The sequence below is a fragment of the Odontomachus brunneus genome, unplaced genomic scaffold, assembly GCF_010583005.1.
Source record: "Odontomachus brunneus isolate Ranch 3 - 2012 unplaced genomic scaffold, Obru_v1 Obru_scaffold_043, whole genome shotgun sequence".
NCBI lineage: Eukaryota > Metazoa > Arthropoda > Insecta > Hymenoptera > Formicidae > Odontomachus > Odontomachus brunneus.
This window is the reverse complement of record NW_022639493.1, coordinates 1217922-1240537: the sequence shown is the minus strand read 5'-3', so window position 1 is coordinate 1240537 and position 22616 is coordinate 1217922. Positions and strand designations below refer to the sequence as shown.

Here is a 22616-nt window from a genome sequence, read left to right as displayed (position 1 = left end):
TATACCATATTCAGGGTTACCTTATATTTATCCACTTAGATTCTTGTACAATATTAAACGCCCTGATCAAAATTTCTAATCAGATGAACGCAAAGTAGACAAGATATTGCGATGTTCGGTAACTATTACCGGTGGCACTTAATAACCGGAATCATTACGTTTCCCGTTGTAACGAACTAATTTCGAACGGCGGAGCCAATTACATCGACGAGAGCGCGCGGAACAACTTCTCGCGTCTGTCGATATACCCCCCGTGCGAGCTACGACAACGTATCGACAGCACCTGGCTCTCGGCGCGGAGAGCCGATAAGAATTTCACCATTTCGTTTGTTCGTCGTGCGATCGATTAATTCTCCGATAACTCTTCCGGCGAGATAACCGACGCGCGCGCGAGCCTGTAAATTTCCGTCCGGGATTTCGGAATTGCACCGTTGTTATGCAACAACAAGAACAACAACAACAACAACAACCGGCGGCGACACCGCCGTGTTGACATTTTATCGAATTTAGCACTTGGCACGCGCAAAGCTCCGCAAAAACTCATAATCCCGAAATAACAAGCGGCAGGCAATGCGAAGACGCAACGTACCGGAATATCACCGCGGCAAGATGTCATTTTCGGGATATTGACCGCGAGAGAGCGCGCCGGATGCGATGGAAACGGCGAGGTGTGCCCTGCAAAGTAAGAGTCACCAACGTAACGTAAAAATTCTTTACTTCGAGCCTCGAAGTGTCAGCACATTTTTCGAAGCGTGCACGAGCACACGACATACTTCCTTCCAGCTGTACAATACGTACGATTTAATATTGAAGGGAAATATGACAGGTCGGGAACATTTTACGCAGACATTTTGCGCGTCACCGTGATTCGAATAATCGGACGACCTTTAAATCGTCTTTTAAGGTAAATCTTTATTCAGAATCATCATGGGATTCAAATCGAAGGAAAATATACTCGATGCTAACTAAAGGGCACCCTTTCGTCTCGAGATGAAACACTCTTTGGTCCCTATTGTGTTATGTGAGGAAAATTCTCGAGAAGGTGCCTACCTTGAAAATCCCCCAACGGGGAAAGTCTTTAATGGAGAAAAGTCATGTCGAGCGTGCTCGGTAGTCCGACGAGGTGGAAAGTTTATTACGACAATACTGCGATACTAAATATTTTCAAGTCCCCCGTAGTTGCAACGAGAACGCGCGCGGACGGCGGCGAATTGCCGAGATTCTCCCGGAACGAAATAATTCCGTGACCTAACGATCGTCGACAAGGCGCTCCTGCTCTGCTTTTTGTCCCCTAAAGCGTCCGTAAAAAATGGAAAAAGAAAAAACTCCGTTCCGTCGCGTGAGCGCGAAATTCGCCATGATTGTTCTCCGCGGGTTATAACGCGGACGAGTTTTAAATTAATACGCCGCGAAAAATAACGAGAAAGAAAAAGAGAGAGATTTGACTAACACGAAACTTAATTAATGTAAAATTGGAAAACAAGGACTTCTCTCCGTTAAGGAAAAAGAGTGAGAGGAGAAAAGAGAGATTCGCGTCCTTCCGTTATATTCAGGATCTCGAATTGAAATTTTAGTCTTACATTAACTTACAAATTCTGTCCCGAAAGACCAAACATCTCGAGATATAACTAACAGATTGTTGCCCTATTTTGATGCTACGAATAGTTATTTATTCCTATTTCCTTCATATTGAGGCTTAAAGAATTTATTTCGGACTTGTATTTAATATTCGATTATCTAAATATTTTACCCGTATTTAAATCCATACTTCTGAAATCAATTAATTACGTGACTTACTCAGATAGAATATGTGAGATAGGTAAATATTAACTTTTTATAATCTTTGTAATATTATTATTTTTTATTAATATTGGAAATATTTTCATAGAATATAGAAGTGAAATAAATGTGAAAGGAGAGATTGTAAGAACAGAGATAGTAATTGTATGTCCAATAATGCTGCATATTAATAAAATTTTAAATCTGGATTCGGGATAATAATAACGATAATAATAATAATAATAATAAACAGAATAGATAATAATAATAATAGATAAGCGATAATAATAATAGACAGAATTAATAAAATAAATATTTAAACTATTTAAAAAATAAATGTCTGGCAGCCCAAGAAACTTAGAGGAGTTGTTAGATATAAGAGTAGTACTTTTTACACTAATCCTACATTGTAAAAACTGTGTTAAATTTAATACATTTTATGTGTCCCAAATCATCCACTGCAGTTAAAACTGCAGTTGTGAAGTAATAATTTGTTATAATTAAAATGATAATGGACTATGAATATCTGCCCAAAGAACAATGCTGAAATTTATAAAAATGCAGTTTTCTATAGGAAAACTTTGTATTACGCTAAATATTTTTTTAATGAACGATTGGCAATTGTAAAAGAAAGAAAAGAAAAGCAAAAGAAATCTTTTTTAATTAATTGATTGTTTATTGGTATTTTTGTGAATTTAACAGAGATATTCTTGATTACTTGTCATATATGTACGACATACATGATATATATATACGACATACTGATCGCAGCTCTTAGCAATCGAAATTTACTCCTCTTTTGTTTGTCACATATTCTTAAAAAATTAAAAGCTACTTTTTGGCAATGAAAAATGTTATCTTACATCACGAATAACGATATGATTTTCACTCTTTGTCCCAAATTTTTTCGAGTGCTATTCGGAACACCGATTTGTCATCATTTTCAATGATTGTCAAATAATTTTTGGATCTTTTTACCCCCTCCCCCTGTCCCCCGCTTCACACATTTATAAAGTGTCCCGAATTCAGGGCTGGTCATCTTACATATACCGCGAGGGGAAACGAAAAGATTAGTTACAAATGACGTCTTCACGATACGCTCCGGCGATCGCACATCGCTATTCTCGACACTCCCGATACTTATTTCCGCGCGAGACTTACTTTCGACGGGTTAAAGACGCGTAAAATGCAGAGCGATGTCGATCGATGTGTCCACGGCAGTTATTCGATGCAGAAAGATCGAGAACCAAAATGGTCGCGCGGTTGTTGCGTTGCGCTGAAAATATACGCCAATATATGAACGGCGCCGCGGCCGAAAAGCGCTCTATGAGATACTTCTCTTTCCATATCTCTTTTCCTAACAAGCTGACGCAACCGCCCGAATATCCCGCATCTCTCTCTCTTTCTCTCTGATTGTCATCGCATTTCTAATTCCCGTTCAATAAATCCGACGATCGTCCGGTTCTATTACTACTTGAGCGAGTCGATGTTATTAGCAAATGCAAGGGATGTCGGCGCGACATGTCGCGACAAGCACCGGCCGCATATACCGCGAGGAGAAACGAGAAGATTACTTACAAATGACGTCTTCACGATACGCCCCGGCGATCGCATATCGCTATTCTCGACACTCCCGAGACTTATTAACGCGCGAGATTCTCTTTCGGCGGATAAAAGACGCGAGAAACGCGGAGCAATGTGGATCGATGTATGCCCATGGCTGCTGCTTGGCGCGAAAAGATCGAGCATTTCGCGCGATTCATTACCAACGCCTAGATTGAATAACCACGATGCAACCTTGTAATGCGAAACGAACGCGATTGGTCTAGAGTAGTTAGTAGCTCGAGCAAATAGTTAAGGCATCCGCCGCGGCGCGCCGTAGAGATCGCGTTGTTGTAGACGCGCGACCTCGTTCGCATCACTGCCGCGTTCACATTCATGCACTTTTGGCACTTTCGGCGCGCTAGTGAACTTTTGGTGTACGTGATTGACAGCGCGCGCGTTTGCGATCTTTTCATACCGAACAACTGCCATGGATGCTTCGTATTCCATATGTCTTTCGTTTATATCTTGTGAGTCTCTTGCGGAAATGCCGAAAACAATGACATGCGGTCATCAGGACATATCATAAGTACATTGTTACGGAGTAACAAATCTCCTTCCTTCTCGACACATACAGCTAAAGTGATCAGACATCTCGATTTTTCACTCTTTGTACCAAATTTTTTCGAGTGCTATTCAGGACACCGATTTGTCATCATTTTCAATGACTCATTTCATTTCAAATAATTTTCTAATCTTTTTATCCGCCTCCCCCACCCCCCGTTTCACACATTTATAAAGTGTCCCGAATTCAGGGTTGGAAAATCTGGTCACCTTAGTTGAACATATCATTAGTTAGCTGCTAGCTCCGTACATGAACACTATATTTTAGACTATTTCAAGTTTCATATTCGAGTTCAGCAAACCTAAAAATATAAAGATAGACCGATTTCATATATTTCTCTTATGAGAAAATTTCGGCTCTTTTTCAGCATTGTTCTTTTGATCCGGGATATTACTTTGTTCTTGGCAAAAATCGTTACAAATGTCTTAAAACCGGAAATTTCCTGCATAATAAATGATTTCATACACACTTAGAAATATATGATATACGCCGCCTGCGTATCGGTGTACTGTTTCCTTCGTCTTGGCTTCCTAGTACAGAATCCCGCCCCTGGCTGTTCTGGATACTACATTGTGGCACTGACATTAGCACTGACACTCACGAAGTTACGATGATTCGATCAGAGAAACGCGTTAATTAACGTGATGCCAACGAGAACCCGATTAAATGTTTCAACAGCCGACATAATATTTTAATCATCCAATGGAAATAACTAACGCACCGATATGCTTCGCAATATACGTGTCGCTTACCATCTCGAAACACACTGAACATACTCGAAGAAGTATGTGACGCGCGAGGGTAGGTTCGACCGTCTCGAAGATCCGGAATGTTTTGAAAGCTTGAGATCTCGCGACTGTTCGGCGACGGGTGACGACGTTTAGCGATTGATCAAAGATAACGTAGTCTTTGTTGCTCATTGTTTTGATATTCTTGCGTGTGGCATTTTTTCTGTAACCTTTACGTTTCGAGCCGACGAGCGACAAATACACCGCGACACGCGAAGTATCTATATCGGTACGTTATAATTTCTTGCCAGATTTGATAAAAATATTTTATTTGAAATATTTCGTCGAGTTGTTATCGGCGTTGTGGTAATTAACACATGTTTTTTCGATCAAATTATCACATCTACGCGAGTGTGAAAATGATCATTTGTGTGAATGAGCGTCACGAATGAGTATCCAGAGTGCCATAAAGGAGCGGAATAGTAAATCGAGAAATCTAACCAACGTTGAGATATAAGCAGCGACCATCATATATTTTCAAATAAATAAAATCATTTATTCATTATACATGATGTATTCAGTTTTAATGGACATCTGACAATTTTACAAAAAATAAAGGGATATGTCGAATCACGTCGGTTTTCATAGTCGGATTATTATTTGATAAATAATTATAATTATAAATTTTTGGCTATTTATCAACTTGTATCTGCATTTTACTTTAAGCCGACTAATTTTTTCTTTTTTGTTTAACTTTGTTATTATATCGAATTGAAATTTAAATTTATTAATATTTTGAGGCGTACAACTGTTATATTTTTAATTTTACAACTTTTTCTTTTTCATCTTTTCTGAATCTCCAAATACTATAGAAATTCAGGAATAAACAACATTTATTATTTTATTTATCGAGACTAATTCCTTTATTAAATCATATTGAATATCTAATATTTGTTTATCTCACATAATCTATCTGCAACATAATTACGTCATTAATATGTTGAGCTAATTACGTAATTAATACTGCAGGATAAAAATAAATTAAAGATGAAAATTAAATGCAGACAGAATATTAAGATGATGGGACATTAAATAAATCTGAAATAAATCCCTTTAAGTTTTAACATACAGAAAAAGAAAGTGAGTTGCTACTTGTAACATCAAGGAAGAATAGCTTGTACGATATTGTACTTTGAGATTCTTCACTGGTCCTTTAAGTTAGATGAAATTTATAGGATTAATATAGAGGCGGAATTTCTCAATTCGGGAGTGTTATTTGCAAATGAATTTTAGCAGAACAGAAGAGAACGAGATGTATTCGGGAGTCGAGTATTGACTTGGTCGAACGAAGAAATTAGCGAGTCTCGTTACATTTCATCTCTCGAATTATCCTAAAGCTAAATTGACCGTCGCTAACTATAATTAACACAAAGCTAGGATAATTAATATCAATATCGATACGAGGCAATCTCTGTGCTGCTGTCGCGGATGCGAACGCCAGCTGCACAATAATTTGTCTATATATGCAAGATGGAGGAACGTATACTCTGCATGCAGTTAATCTTTGTGTATACACCATGGGATATTGTGGACGGGTTGTAATTCGGTGCTGACACGTTTCTCTACGCACTCTCTCACGCACACACGCGCTCGTGCGCGCTAACGCGCGCACCCACACACGTCCGTTTGTGTCGGGATTTGGGACTGGAGTCGTCCTCGTCTGTCTTACCGCCCGAGTCTTACCCTAACTTGTGCTTATGTCTGAAACTGTTGCGAATATGTCATTACTAACCCATTGTCCTACTGTCATACACTAACACAACGCGCGAACAATCGTGATGTAACGGATGCAACGAAACTCCGCGAACGAGTGCCGAGCTTTTGTCCCGGAATTGCAGTGACACTAACAAATCGCTTCGTTGACGCGTTCGCTCGCTCGCGAGATTTTCCAGTGACTCATTTGGCGAGTCTGGATTGTCGATTGTTGCGACGAGTGTGAGTATCGTGATTTGACGATTCTAACGGGGTTCGATGGACGAGTCAAGCTTGTCCGGCTCGAATGCAGCGAGACTGACAAATTTCTACTCGCAAAATTTGGACACAAAAAAACGGAAAAAATTTTCCAATTGAATTACACGAATTAATTTCGAACCTACGCGAAGCGAGTGATACGATATGATATAGATCGAGATGCGCGAATTATGATTTCGAAGTACAAAAAACTGTCGAAAAAAGGTATTTTATTATGGAACGAGACTCGCATATAATCAGGCAGCGCAAGTCGCATATTCATAAAGATTATACTTTCGGGTCGTTTCATCGAGACGAGCTCGAGGTACTGATGCGCGGCTGCGTGCTCGCCGTGATTGCTCTCGCCAAGATTCTCAAGCCGATTCCGCGAAGAATTTGAAAATCGCCGCGAGGTCGTTCCGCTGGGTGACGTTTTCGCACACGTGACGATTGCAGGTGCAATCACCGTAATTCCTGCTCGGTGGACGTGCGCAGCGACATTTTCGAGGAGGACCCTTGTCCCGGGACCGGAAAGTACATCGAGGCCCAGTACCACTGCTTAGGTTGGTTCACAATTTTCTATTCGGTCGTTTTCGCGTTCGCGAGATCACAGCGCGAGAAATCTCGGGGGATTCGCTTCTCACTCGCTTGGGATGCTGCGCGAAGAAGCCTCATGATTATGAAATGATCATTTGAGGTGCAAAGAGGAATTTTTTCGTCTTACCAATCGATTGCCCACGTTAGGAGACATTTACAAATAATTATGCACCTTTCAACACCTTTTTCTTACGGTTTATTTAGTTATTCTTAATATTTTATAATTTTGTCTCTCTATGATTTATAGTAAGCTTCTAAATAACTTCTAAATAGCTTCTAAATAACTAAAGAACATCTAATGATTAAATATTGAAAAATTATTAAATCACATCCTTTCTGGTTGATATAAAGATTGTAAAGATCCACGGAACGAGACAGTCAACATTTCATCGAACAATCCAGTTAGATTTCTATGTACGATTGATTGCGCGATTAAAAATATTCAATAATGGAGTCGCTAATTTCGAATGAGAGAAAGTGAAAAATTGTACGAAAACGATTTTCGACGAAAAAGTCTCTCGCCGAGAGCATCACACTCCTTTTCCCATATTATGGAGATGAAGGGAACAGAGCTGGATCCATGGCGGTACACGTGGTAAGGGTGTACCATGATCATTCTGTTAAATGCGAGTCGAATCCCCGTCCAGGTGTAACGACCAGCAAAACTGCAGCATCGTTGCGTCCACGCTGCAATTCGGCGATCCTTGCCCGAACACACACAAATACCTCGAAGCGCATTATCGATGCGTGTCCGGTAAGTAAATCTCTTCCACTTTTTTTACCAATTTTATCCGTCCAAATATCTTGGACTTTTACAGGAGATTGTCAGAATATCTTTGACATTTCGAAATCTGGCATTTTCATCAAGAACAAACTAGTTGACAAAAAGTTGACGTTTTATAAATTAACGGAATAAAGTCAGCGGAATCAATTCGAACTAATATTTCTATTTGCTGCTCATATATTGCTAAAAAGTTGCCAAAGAAAAAATGTGTTACTCTGCATTTTTTTATAATGTTCCGTTAAAAGAAGATAAAATTAACAGAGCAATATATATAACAACAAAATCAAATGTAACAATAACAGGAATTTATTGCTAATTCGTTATTCACAATACATGCTATTCCCATATTTGTTGCTCGCAAAATAAGTTTAAATAATAACAGAAAGACTCTCAACTTGCACAAGGCTATAAGAGTAAACCACCAAAAACAAATTGCTCGCTTAAATTTGGTTCTGGTGTGTTGTTTGAATTTGTTGCTCTGGAAATATCCGAGTTGCTCATGTAATATGTTTAAATAATAGCGGAAAAATTCTCGTGAACTTACGTGAGCAATAAATTTTTTCCTTTGGCAACTTTTTACCAACAAATAGAAATGTTAGACTGAATTGGTTCTGCTGACTTTGTTCCATTAACTTATAAGACGTAAAAAGTTGCTTCAGTTTCGAAGTGATCCAAATGTGACGTATATAAGAGATTTTCTTGATATTTTGTTGAAAAATTTAATAGACTATTTATTCACAATACTATTCACTATATTCTTTTCGATAATATTTCAATCAGAAAGCGCAGAAAACTGGAGCACCTAACATATACATGTGTCAATATCCCTGAAGAAGTTCATAGTATAGAATTTCATGGACATGACACGTCACCTCTGCACATCAACATTTTCCAATATTGATGCCCCAAAATCCTCTTTATTTACCTTCCATCATGATTCTCCTGTGCCATATTTTCGTGGAGAACTGATATATCGGACTGCAGTTCTGCGGCATCAATATGTACATATACATATATATCAATACACACACACACATACACACACACACATGTGTGTGTGTGTGTGTGTGTATTCGTGAATAATCGGTTCTCCTTAGTAGTCTCCAAGCCAGCGACTGCGAGAGAGGTAAAGTCGGCTCTTTCTCTCTTTGACTCGCATAAACGCGTATATGTTCGTCGTACCTTTGCGCGCACGCGACTATCGGCGACGGATATCGGCGACGTCCGGTATTTTACCTTATCGCCAACTCCCTGGCCAATAAAGATGACCCCTATAGAGATAGTGCCGCGAAATACGCAGCCCATCTCGTTCTAGGATTAACTGCCATCGCCATCTTGGGTTAAAGATCGTTTTCTCCTCAACGTTTAGATATAGTCGCGATATTGAGCTGTGCAGTCTAATCTCACATTCCCTCTCTTTCTCTTTTTCTTTCTTTCTGTACCTTTCTCTTTTGCTCCTTGCAAATATTGATTCGCAACGCTTCTTTCATGAATTATACGCGCATCAATTATCCCAAATTTCCTAATGGTGTTTACTTGGCACATATAAACGCCGAGACGATTTACGTGCAATAATTTTTTATCATGCTTTATCTTTGTTACACACACAAAAATATCATTCTATTATTAAGAAAAGTTCGGTTTACTTTTTTTCCTCAGTAATGATTATCTTCAACAAAAAAAAAATAGAAAAATAAACAACTTTTTAATATCACAAATAGAGAAAAAAAAGCTATTAGTTCAGAATCCACTATATTGGGTCCACTATATTGAATCCATTATATTAAATATAAATTTATTATATACTATAAAATCAATGTATAAACTCTCATATGTCTTTTTTTTATTTATGATTTTTAACAAAGAATATTGTTTTAATAACAGTCTTAAAATATACTCATCACGAATTTGAGGAAAGCTCATTATATTCAAAAGAAAAATTTATATACAAAAATATTTGTAAACTTCATTGAAGAACAAATTGGTTTGACTTTAATAAAAACAAAGAGTTTTGGTTTTAATTTAATTTTCATTTTAATATTCTTGATATTGAAATGTTAAACTTAGTAGGATTTATTAAACTGATTAGGATATATTTGGAGTAAATTTATTGCTTGTTATAAATTTATGTTAAATTTGCAGATATATAAACTTACGAAGCACTTAATACAAATAACGTTTACTTGAGGGAAGTATATATTTTTATGTGTTAATGCTTGATCTTTCGCAAACGGACAATAACTTCACTAGAAATATTCAGCAATATTACCACTTCATTTATCTTCTTCCTTTTTCGCCTATTATATTTTTTTTTTATTATTTCAATAAAACCGCGAGGTTATCCCACTCGTCACAAGTCGAGAGACCATTATATTTTCTCGTGATCTCATTTCGTTAAAATGAGATTTATTCAATTTCATTCCAGTAAAAATATCTCGATCATTTATAACCGCATCGAGTATCTCGACCGATAAAATTCCCATGTTATTGTATTCACCATATCATCCCCCGTATCTCCGCCGTTCTCAAAAGGAGATTTATTCAAGCTCTATCGAATGATTACGATTAACAAGAATCCCGTATAAATCCGATACAGCGGATAAGCCCTTACCAACGTAGCGAGCCAAGAAAAACAGAGGAGAGAGTAACTCAATATCCTCAGAGCCGCGCGGATATCTCATTCCCTTCGGTCTATTGGAAATATACGCAAAGTACAGACAGTTCATTCAAACTCTATCGAATGATTAACAAGAGTCCGATATAAATTCGACGCGGAGGATAAGCCGTCGCCTCCCTCCTGTATCAAGCCGCGAGAAATAGAGAGGTGTAGAAAGGAAAAACAAGAGAGAGAGAGAGAGAGAGAGAGAGAAAGAGAGAGAAAGAAGGACCGACTTCGATATTCCTAAGCCAAGGAAACTTCTCGAAAGCTTTAAATATCCTTATATCCCCCTTGTAAAATCAATTTCCTTCTTAATTATACTCTTACAGTCTTTGACCGATAAGCTCGTAGAGAGACAAGCTTCCCGATCCTACGCGAAAGCTCCTCCGTTCGTGTCCTCCTCTCACCTCATCTGTATCACGTCTCGCCGATCCTCCCTTCGTCCGCGTTAAAACGATCTCGACGAAACATTTGCAGCAGCCACCACCACGACGACGTCCCGACCAAGTCCGCCGTGGTTCATAACTTCGCAGCCGAGTGTCTGGAGCACCGCTAAGCCGACCGTCAGGCCTCCCTCGAGGATTACGACACCGGCGGCGCAGCAGCCGCCCCAGCAGCCACCGGTGCCGTCCACCCCAACGCTGCCTATAACGACGCCGGCGAGGTCAGTCCGCTACATAAACATAAGAGTATGACGGAATCTAAAATGTACGACATTTAAGACATGAGCGATTCCCCGGTTGAAGTTTTCATCCTATTTTCGACCTCTATATTTAATACGTATTCGATATTCTAAAGTCTGTATCAATCTTTTTTTATTCTAACCCATAGACTTAGAATAGACCTTAGAATAGACTGCGGGACGGCTGGTGACAAGATTGAAGGACGAAGCTATGCTAAGTCAAATATTTTCTTTGTCACACAGCACTCTAGAAGAGGGCGATATAGGAAAAACAAAAGAAAGAAGTTGGCATAGAACAAAAGAGAAAACATTTTCTACTGAAGCGGATTTGGGTCGCTCCAGGAGCGATTAATGACATCATCAAGGCTCTATTTGCCAATCACAAAGCTTTTATGTATATTTTTGAGTTAGTCGCTCCCGGAACAATTCAAACAAACATTCTAATAGTAAAAGGAATAGAGGACATTGATTTTCCTTCGTTCTAAACGATTAGATAAAGAAAGCATCTTTCTATTTATTGTCCTCTCTTACCAATGCTGACTTTATCCCTCATAGAGCAATACGCAGTCTATTCTATACGTCTATGATTTAACAAATTAACTTTGATAATAGGTCCTCTTTGAAATCTAGATTTATCAAGTAACATTTTATGTGTTTCCTGCCGTTTAAAAGCGTTAATTTGGACTTGATTATCCATATACATTAAATATACATTGATCTTTCATAATATATAGACGTTGGAAAGTTAAGATCGAAAGTAACATTAGAATTCCGATTCGGGCTGAGACGTTAGTTTAGAATCGAGCTCACTTATTGAAAACCGCGGTTCGTTTCCAGCATCGTTGATCACTCATCTTTCTGTAAACGTAACAACCTAATAGTCGAGATGTAGGGTCTGTTCTTTTTAGTTGAACTAACTTTTTGTATTTAGAGTGAAACAAGTATATAACTTAGTCTTGAAAGAAAAAAGAACAAAGTTCTAGATGCAGCACTAGTTGAAAAGAACAGGCCTGCAGTACCGAAAGGTTGAGGCTGGAGATAAGAAGAGAACAAAGTGTTTAAAATCCCGTTTATATATAACACATGTGGGTTTAAAATCACATTTGACTCGCGGTAGTGCTGGTTCCTTACGTGGGTATGAGTGATCGAGAAGTAGAGGGACGAAACTCACGAAAGAAAAAGACCTAATATTCGATATCGTTGACGTTGCTATCTGAGCTCACTGTTTACTCACACAGATAACCGTCGTATACATCGCTCGTACGCATAAAAAAGGTAATAGAACGAGACGCGTCCGTCGAAGGGCGAGGTGGACGTATCTTCATCTCGCACTTCTTCGCCGGCCATTGATCTCACTCAATCATCGTACGTATCGGGAACAAATATTTACCTTCGCCGTCGTTAATTCGTATCGGGCGCGATCTGAGACGCGATTGTCATAAAGTTCCGCTGTCTGTATTCGGAGGGCCATCGAGAATAACGATCCTCTGGCGTTTCCAGCCCCACGTCGACGAGGTCCTTCGTCGAGATCGAGGTCGACGAAGAGGACCAGGACTTAATACCTCCTGCGAACGGTTCTCCGGCGAATGGTCCGGCGATACCGCCGATTATACCTGAGACCACTCAAGCCACGACAACGTCCACCTTCGCTCCCTGGAGAACCAGTCGAAGGACCACCGGTAAGTTCCCTTGCCCCGTCATCTGAGGAAACATTAGACATTGATATAGCGTACGCCACTTCGGATAACGACGTCGATCGTTCGGACCGTACGATGTCACTTTGGAGGAGGAAAGAGAAGTGAGCGTTATGTGCGTTCGACTCAACATATAACGCGTCTCGCTTCTCCGCGTTTGACTCACCCGCGACGAAACCCCTGGGTCGCGAACATTTCGAAAGCGGAATCACATTCCCGGGAAATGGTTGTCTTCGACTCACACACGATTCCGTTATGGACACTTGCCTAACAAGATCGCCCGGCGTGCTTTCGGCCGTTATACAGGCAACACCTGAGATTCCCGGTACAGTTTCCTTGTCGATAGTCAATTAGCGCGTCCAACGATCGTGTACGACAAGCGCAGCAACAGTCTTACACGGTGACAAGCTGTATCCCATTTTCCGGTTGTATCGCCAATTATCAAACATCTCACGTGTACACGTGGATCCGAGGAGACGATAAGACGCTTGTGTCGGAGTGACGTGTCGTAAGCATGATAGATGAATGGCGTTACAGCCGTCGTGATCACGAGAAGGTGTCAAGAGGCAGTTGAGTCTCGAAGTTCGATCTTTCCTCTCTTCTTTTCGTTTCGTGTTATCTTCGTCACCGTTCCACAACGAATGTATCTGTTCCCGGCAATAGTCTGTAAATTGTCGCGGGCGAACAGCGCATTTCCGGCACGGTCGGATCGGAGGCGCTAAAGGCCACTCTCCGCGAGAGAGAGAGAGAGAGAGAGCCGAAATTCCATTTGCGGGCGTCGTTGCGCGCCGAACTGTGTCCGTCCCCGAGGACATCGCGACGCAGGTATCGCATTAACAGAGCCGTCGGGACGTTTACCGGCTGTTAACCGGAGGCGTCTACTTGAGACTCCAGCGAACTGACCATGATCGAGCGCGCGGTGCTGTTGTTCCAGTACCCAGCACGCTGTACCCGGAGTCCAGCTCGAACGGCCAGTGGTACGACTACAGCAGACAAGTGTGTCCCCCGGTGGTGGCTAGGAATTTGTCCTGGAACACAACGAGAGCCGGCGATATGGCTGTGCAGAGCTGTCCAGGCGGCGCGAACGGTCTGGCCAAGTGGCGGTGCGTGGTGCATGGCGACACCGCCTTCTGGCATCTCGACAGCCCCGACTTGAGCGAATGTCGGTCCGTCTGGCTGACTACCCTGGAAAACCGCGTGACCGACGGCGAGATGATCCTCGGTATCAGCCGGGAGCTCTCGCAAGTGACGAACAACAGCCGCGGGCTGTACGGCGGCGACATGATGATCACCGCGAAGATCATCAAGAACATGGCCGAGAAGATGGCCTTGGATATTAGGTCGTATAAAGATCCAAATCAGAGGGAGGTCAGCGTTACGGAGCTGCTGCAGGGTGTAGTGAGGACGAGCAGCAATCTTCTCGACAAGTCGCAAATGGCGTCCTGGAAGGATCTCGCTCATAAGGATCAGATGAGAGTCGCCACGTCGTTGCTGATCGGTCTTGAGGAGAACGCTTTCCTATTGGCGGACACGCTCATGAACGAGAAGACCATCAAGCACGAGGACAAAAACATATGTGAGTACTGTTAACGATTATTGGTAATTGCCGCGGCGATTTACCGGAATATGCATTCATTATGTATGTACTCCTTTATTCACGCCGGCTCATTAAGTGCCTCGATACCGTCTTTATTAAGTTGTCATCTTTCGCTACTTATGGCCGTCTGTGCTCCGTCCCTGAATAATTGCAGGATACAATTTGGAATATACGTTCGCTCTTTTTGCACCTCACGTTAATGCAAAGTTGAATAGGATTGCGGTTCGGTTCGGAAAGAAGAAGTACGCTTTTTGTTCGGGCCTCACACCGTTACATCATCGAGCGTGAATTCAGAACGCAAGGTAGAAAAACGGATCATTATCTGTACAGAAGAAGTACATCTCGGGGCTGCGAATACTCCTGCCGCTCGATAATTCGTGAATTTATTACCGTCGGACAATAAATCGCGGACGATTTAATCTGTTTGATTTAATTAGCCGTTTCACGCTTTGCCTGTCGAACAGCTCGGAATTCCCGGGCGGTGGGTATACTCTTGAACTGCTTGAGGATTGTCGCCCCCGCTCTACATTCATTCTCGCGTCAGCGTGTTTTAAAAGTCACGCAACTAAACGCACCATTCCGTTCGCCTTCGGCGCTCGTCGCGGCCCGATCGAATGATTTATATCGCTCGCGCTCGCCCAACACCCGGTAATCTCCGGTATAGATAAAATACAGATCCGAATCCATCGTAATTCTCCGCGTACCTGGCCGGATTACGTTGTAATCCGGCCGGGTATGCGGCGCGAGCGCGCGCTATTATTATTACAAAACGGCGGCAGAATTACGGGCGACTTGATTTACTTCCCGGAAGTGCGTCGCGGCTCGATTGAGCCGCGCGGTGTGTACGTGTATCGTAGCGTCATCAGATGCACTTCTGATAAACTACATAACGACGAGGAAGAGCAAAAAGTGCCGTATGAGAAAGGGAGAAGAAGGAGCAGGACGAAAAGGGCAAAGGGAGTAGTTGATGAGCGACAGCCGGTCGGATGCTGTGCTACGTCCTCCGTCCTGCGGAAGAAAAATCGAGACTGCATTAAGTCCTTCTTCCTGGCAGTTGTTTGATTGCGTGATCGGGTCTTTAATCGATCATTTCGCAGTGGAATGCAGGGAGCTTCCTCACGCGGCGAGGAAATTAAATGTTTCTTCGTGTAATTCGACTTTGCTTCCAACCAGTGATCTTGTTGAGGGCTATTATTCGTCGCGATTGTTAATTTTCGATTCCTAATGAAAAGAACTATTCCGCGGCAATTAGAGTTCTTTCAAAACGTCTCACGGAATCGTTCTTTCACGGAAACGCTTTCAAAGAATGAGGATCCCCTAATGGACGTGGGGTGTATATTATAGTCCCGATTGTTTGTGCTGCAAATATTAAGGCTCCTTTTATCTTGCCGACCATGTCGAATTTGTGATGTCAAAAACAAGGAATGACATGCTGATGAAAATTGCGTGCATTTCTGAAAAAAAATAAATATAGAATGAGCATTTGAGATTGCTTGTAAAATTGTCCGAAAGGTATTCCTTTCCCTCTTGATGATCAATAATCGTATAATAATCGTATAATAAATAGTGAAATAAGAAATTATGAAATGAATTTGTTTTGTCTGCATGCTTCATTTCACCATTTATTATTTATTAATTATCAGGGAAAAAGAATACTCTTTTTGAACAATTTTACAAGTATACTTAAACAATCTGAAATGCTTTCTCGTCTATATTTATTTTTATTTTTTTTTAGAAATAACATAATTTTTGTCAGTATATCGTCCCTCGCCTCTGATGTCACAAATTTAATATAGGTGCGATAAGATACAAGAAACCTTAAATAAATTAATATTTTTTATTTGTTGTTCAGTATTATTCATTGTACATATCTTAAAGTATATTAGAAGTCTAAAACTTTAATTTTAATCTTAATTCTTTTTTCATAATAGTCAGTTCTGTATTGAAATGAGTCCGAGAAATTTGTTAACTATTGAGCAAGCTGTTGAATAATTTAAAAAGTTTCATGGTCTATTGCAAAATAATTTGCATAGTATAATATGCAAGAGGAAAGTTTTAGAAAACTTAAATTGCAGATAGGTTTCTAGGATTTCAATTTATGTGCTAGTGGTATTACAACATGTCACACTTGAAATAACCTAAAAATAGTTTTAACAAATTTATAAAACTTAATCTTGCTATAATTCACAAGCAAAGTACTTGTAAAATATAACTATAATATTTTATTTGTTAATTTACTAACTAGTTAATTATTAAAGGGATGCAGATGTATTATGAAACTGAATTGTTAGTTTAGGTTTGTGATTAATCAGAAATTTAGTAAAGCAATAACATGATAATAATAAAAAGTTGAACGTAAAATTTTTATCTTACGGCTTATCTTATTGCTATCATTGTAAATGAAAGTTTATTTGCTATCATTGTAAATGAAAGTTTAAACGGGACATGTGGGGTTGTAAACTACACCCCTATCAACTTTGACAATGTGGATAAATAATACTGAATAAAATCCACGAGAGTGAACAATATCTAGTAAGTTAGGAAAAAAATTTTTTTTTTAATACTGAAGAGGGCTAAAACATTTATTTCTAAAACCATTTATATAAAACCTAGAAAAAAAGAAGCCTAAGGTGTAAAGTATAATACATCCCACACGTCCTTTGGGTTAGTGAAGAATTTGAAAATTGAGACTTCTTTATTTAAGCTGCTATATTTAGCTCCATTCATCAATTTATTGTATATCGATATTAAAGAAAAAGAAAGACATTAAATTCTCGGAACCCATTTGAGAGGAGTGTTCATCGCACACACGAGACCTCGAGAGCCGCTGTCCCGCCGTTAATGTAATTTGCGTCTTCCGCGAATTCACGGGTAGAATTCTCGTGGAGCGCGTTAACCGCACCGAGGGAGAGGTAAACTTACTCGCCTAATTACCCCGCATGCGTGTCTCCACCACAGTGATGGAAGTTCGCGTACTGGACGCGCGCAACATCGACAACGAGCTGGAAGTTTTCCCGAGTGAGGCCGTGCTGCAGAAGTGGATCTCGAACGATCGCGTGGAACTTACCAGGGCCGCTTTGCTGGACAACAGCCAGTCCGGCATCGTACGGCTGGTCTTCATGGCCTTTGACAGGCTCGAGGAGATACTGCAGCCGCAAGCGGAACCGCCGTCCATCGTCACGAACGGCAATTCCCAGCAGCGTAGGAACGCCACCAAGCTCCTCAACAGCAAAGTTATCTCAGCGTCCTTGGGAAAAGGCCGGCACATACAGCTCTCAGAGCCCGTCCGGGTGTATTTCAGACACCTGGCGGTCGAGAACGTCACCAACCCCACTTGCGTCTTCTGGGATTACATCTTGAGGTAATTTCACCTTCTTCTTTTTCTTCGTCAGCCGATCCTGTTACCACTCTAGACAACGCCAAGAATATCTTGCGATGTCTTATTTCTCCATTTCCAATTTTCTTTCCGCGCTTCCTGCGCTGCGTCTTATGCGTGGTACGTTCACGATACATCGCCGAAAGAGAAAAATATACCTTTTACTGTTTACTTATGTGGCCGTTCAATTTCAAACTCGGTTAAAGAACTTGAACATGCAAAGTATGCACGCAAATTCGATACTTGATCGAGTAGACCGCTTGAAATTAACCAAGAAATAAAGTTTCGAAATAAACATGCACCCTGACAGTGCAACTTGCCGAAATTTCTTCTTTCTCGACATCGTGTAACTCTTATGATTTTTTTGATAAAGAGAAACCGCTTTCGTACACACAGGAATCGGTCGAGAAATGCTCGATCACGAATTTTTACGCGCCTCGCGTATAGAGTGGAAAGCGAGCGACAGTGTGAACAATTTGAGCCACAGTTCTGCACGTGATATCTTATTTCCCATAGCGCTTGGTCGGAAGAGGGATGCCATTTACAAAAGACCAACGAGACTCACACCGTGTGCGAGTGCAACCACCTGACAAACTTTGCCGTGCTGATGGACGTGCACGCCGTCAGATTGGACATCGCCCATCAGGTCGCGCTGCAGATTATCACGTATATAGGCTGCATCATTTCCGTCGTCTGCCTGGTCCTAGCCATTCTAACGTTTCAATTATTTCGCGGACTAAAGGTAATGTATAAGCTCGAATCGATCGATCGGCACTCGCGAATCGCGCCGGTGGGACCATGAGGTCTTTTTGCTTCACGATTTACCCAGCGATTCTGCTTGCAGTCGGACAGGACGACGATCCACAAAAACCTCTGCGTATGCTTGCTGATAGCCGAGGTACTCTTCGTCTGCGGGATTGGCCAAACGAATCAAAGGGTTGTCTGCGGCATTGTGGCCGGCTTGTTGCACTTTTTCTTCTTGTGTGCGTTCGCCTGGATGTTCCTCGAAGGTCAGTTCACACTTTTGTAATTGTAATTTCTAATATTTCATTATATCGTTATATTTCTTCTGCGAATTCAATCGTTCACCAGGCAAAATGGAAACTTTCGTTGTCTGTTACATCAGCACTATACGAATCACGTTATAAAAAATTAATTTACCTGTAATTATTTTATTTGGAACCTTTCTTGTTTTAGTTATAACATATTCCGCCATTCATTGACATTTGTACGTTTACTCTGAATAAGCATTTGCAATTTTATATAAGCAAATATAAACAAATACGAAAGCTGCATTATGTCAGTATCCAGTATTTCTTAGAATTTTCTAGCGAAAAATTTCCGCGTGACAAATCTTATGTTGGTGAGAAGTGCTTAGTGCGTGTTATCCACAAAATAATTCCATAACAAAATATAATACCGTTGTTAATAATCGAGTTTGGATTCGCGTTTACAATCAATCATAAAATAATAATACGATACCCCTGTTATATAATTTTAGTCTTGTAGGGTAGGGCATACGTATTGATAGGCACGGTATTTACATTTCGAGTACACAATCACGGAATTACACGTCACGTTGCAGGATTCCAATTATACGTGATGCTGATTGAGGTTTTCGAGGCAGAAAAATCTCGACTCCGATGGTACTATCTGGTTGCATACGGCGCACCGTTGCTAGTGGTTGGAATTTCGTGCATAATCGATCCACTCAGCTATGGTACCGATCAGTATTGCTGGCTACGAGCAGATAATTATTTCATCTTCAGCTTCGTTGGGCCTGTATTACTCGTTATACTGGTAATTAGCTAAATTGCATTATTAGCCGACTAAATAGCGCAAACAACCGGCCAAAACGACGTTGGTGACAAGTTTCTCGCTCACGATCGCTTGTCCTAACATCGTTTAAGGAAGATCTCAACTCCACCGTACGACAATAATATCGTCGCAACGAGAACGCAACGATGATCAACCTAACCTTCCCTGTTTGCAGGCGAATCTGGTGTTTCTGACGATGGCGATCTACATGATGTGCCGGCACACGAACACCACCGTGGCGATGAAGAGCAAGGAGCACTCCCGTTTGGCTAGCGCAAAGTAAGCACAAGTGGTTCCTAGTAGCCTGTTCATAGTAAACCACCACCGTGAATTGCGAACTGTATATATATATACCGTACATACATATATATCTATATATACCAGTCAAGAGTCCGCCCGTTGTCCGTCACGTTCGAGATTTGATCCTCCCGTCGAAACCGTAGCAGTCGAGATGTTTGTTTGGTGCTTTCGGTTTACACGTTCGCAAGCTTTACTCGCTTTAAAGAGATCTCCCGAACGCGGATCTTGTTGTCACGCATCTTTTTGGCGGCCATGCTGACTTTTTTGGTTTTGGTTTATGAGTCCTGTGTTTGGAATGACCGCAGATTTCGTTCGTTCGACACACCACTGTATTGCTGTGATATATACCTAGGATATACACGAGTATATCGTTCGATTGTCACACAGAGACTGTCGTGTACGTATGCAGGGTGCGCCATTCCAAAAATTCCGTCGAGACGACTCTCGAAAGTGGTTTTCAGTGGTGCGGACCACAAGTTGTGTAGATTCACGGATTCTCCGTTTCGTGAGATTCTTGATTTCGAATGCAAATCCGTGTCACGCGGCAAGATAAGTATCATCGAGAAGTGTTTCGGTTAAGCTGTAGTGATTATTTTTTAACGTCTTTTAAAGGCACGAGACTCTTCAGTCCGTAGACATTAGGTTTCATAGATCTGTACCGTTTTCATAGATTCCGAATTTCACGGGTCGTTGTACGTGAATCCTTGATTCGATAGACTTCATAGATAAACGTATATGAGTAAAATATTGTAGAATTATATTATTTTTCACGTATATTCATTCTTCTTTGGGGAACACCCTGTATATCGCTGTGTTTAAGCGACGTGTCTTGCTGATGGAAGCATAGCCACACAGTAAATCTGTGCGAAATTGTTATAGTAGAAAGCAGAAAAAACAAATAAATATTTCTTCGATTTTTACGATATCTCGAAAAAAAGAAGAAATTATGAACGATTTGGTGATGGTAGTGAAAAAAGAAAAGAGAATTTGTTGCAATCCCGATTCGGATTATTGCAGATGACATTTTCCATGTTACAAGTTTCAGCCCTTGCGATCTTTCTTTCTTTTTGTGTTTTTTTTTTTTTCCTTACCGTGTGAGAGAACGCCGTGCTTTGACGCACTCGGCGGGAAGTAATGCGAATCGAGCATTGCAAGTCAGAGAATAAGCTATAATCAAATAATTAATGGTGCCGGAACAATCACCTAACTGCTGTCTTGTTTCATTTTTTGTATTAAATCTTCTACCCACTTCTGTCTACACTGTTCTACATTCTTCTGCATGGCGTGGTTGGTTGGTAGTGGAAAGGAAGAGAATGCTCTTCCCAACAAATTGCAAGCGCACTTGTAAGATATTTACCATTTTTATTATTACTCACCCGTCACATATCGTTAACATCATCACTAATCGTCATCCGCTCGTCTCGTTCGATACCATTCTGTTTTATTTTGTTTCGATTTTATTTAATTTTTTTTTCTTTCTTTCTTTGGTCCACACTTCATTTCGATTAAGCTATTCGAGTATCATATCACACTGATTTTGTGAACGTAGCCCGTAGATTTTAGTCTCTATCACATCATCACATCTGAACACTCGCCGTACTCGTGACATCGTGATATTCACAGGAAATGTAATTCACAGTAGCTTTTCGTAGTATTCACGCGCGTAATTAATACAACAGTTGAAGGAATAAATGTATGACAGCGATACGTTGTGTTTGCTTGACGCTTATGAACTTCAAAGTTAAGTTAATAGACGCGCTACCTAATTAGTAACCTAATGTTGCATATCAAAGCTCTGTAGGAGAGTTGGTTCTGTGTGATATATATATATATATATATATATATATATATATATATATATATAGTATACATAAACACACAGGGTGTCTCAGAACAATTTTCGAAACTCTCGTAAACACATAGAATGGCTTAAAGTAAACATAAAAATCTCATACCATTTTGCAATATTCGCCATAATTATCGAGATATCAATCGAAGAAGGTTTATGAATGATGAGAGATATGATAGATAAGCTGTAATGGCGACATCTACCATCGTGTGCTTCTACATTATGTCAAATTGAATAAAAAGATCCTCTATCTTTTTCTTAATAACTTTTTAGATTTTTAGTTATTAATTGGATAACATTAATATATTATCGCGAGTAATCATGCGCTAATCTTCTTTAATTAATAATTAGAAATCTACAAAATTATTAGGAAAATGATACGGGATATTTTTATAATTAATATCTCGATAATTGCGAATATCACAAAACAGTATAGAGCTTTTATATTCACTTCAATCCGTACTATGCATCCACGAGAACTTTGAAAGTTATTTTGGGACACCCCGTTTATTTATATATATATATATATATATATATATATATATATATATATATATATATATATATATATATATA

At 40.3% G+C, this 22616-nt stretch overlaps 1 protein-coding gene across 9 annotated transcripts in view; it reads left to right on the top strand.

The window, feature by feature from the left end:
- The window catches only part of LOC116844600 (latrophilin Cirl-like), a 682731-nt gene that overhangs the window by 638705 nt on the left and 21410 nt on the right, over positions 1-22616 (top strand). For 7 of the 9 annotated variants that reach the window (XM_032816364.1, XM_032816366.1, XM_032816365.1 and 4 more), the window contains 10 exons: positions 7929-8035; positions 11202-11388; positions 12907-13085; positions 14035-14676; positions 17656-18058; positions 18590-18815; positions 18918-19083; positions 19659-19873; positions 20067-20170; positions 21491-21535. In XM_032816364.1, coding sequence (XP_032672255.1) covers positions 7929-8035; positions 11202-11388; positions 12907-13085; positions 14035-14676; positions 17656-18058; positions 18590-18815; positions 18918-19083; positions 19659-19873; positions 20067-20170; positions 21491-21535 — 2274 coding nt within the window. Of the gene's footprint in view, positions 1-7140; positions 7248-7928; positions 8036-11201; positions 11389-12906; positions 13086-14034; positions 14677-17655; positions 18059-18589; positions 18816-18917; positions 19084-19658; positions 19874-20066; positions 20171-21490; positions 21536-22616 lie in introns of all 9 variants that reach the window. The other 2 variants (XM_032816362.1, XM_032816368.1) reach the window with 2 other exon arrangements.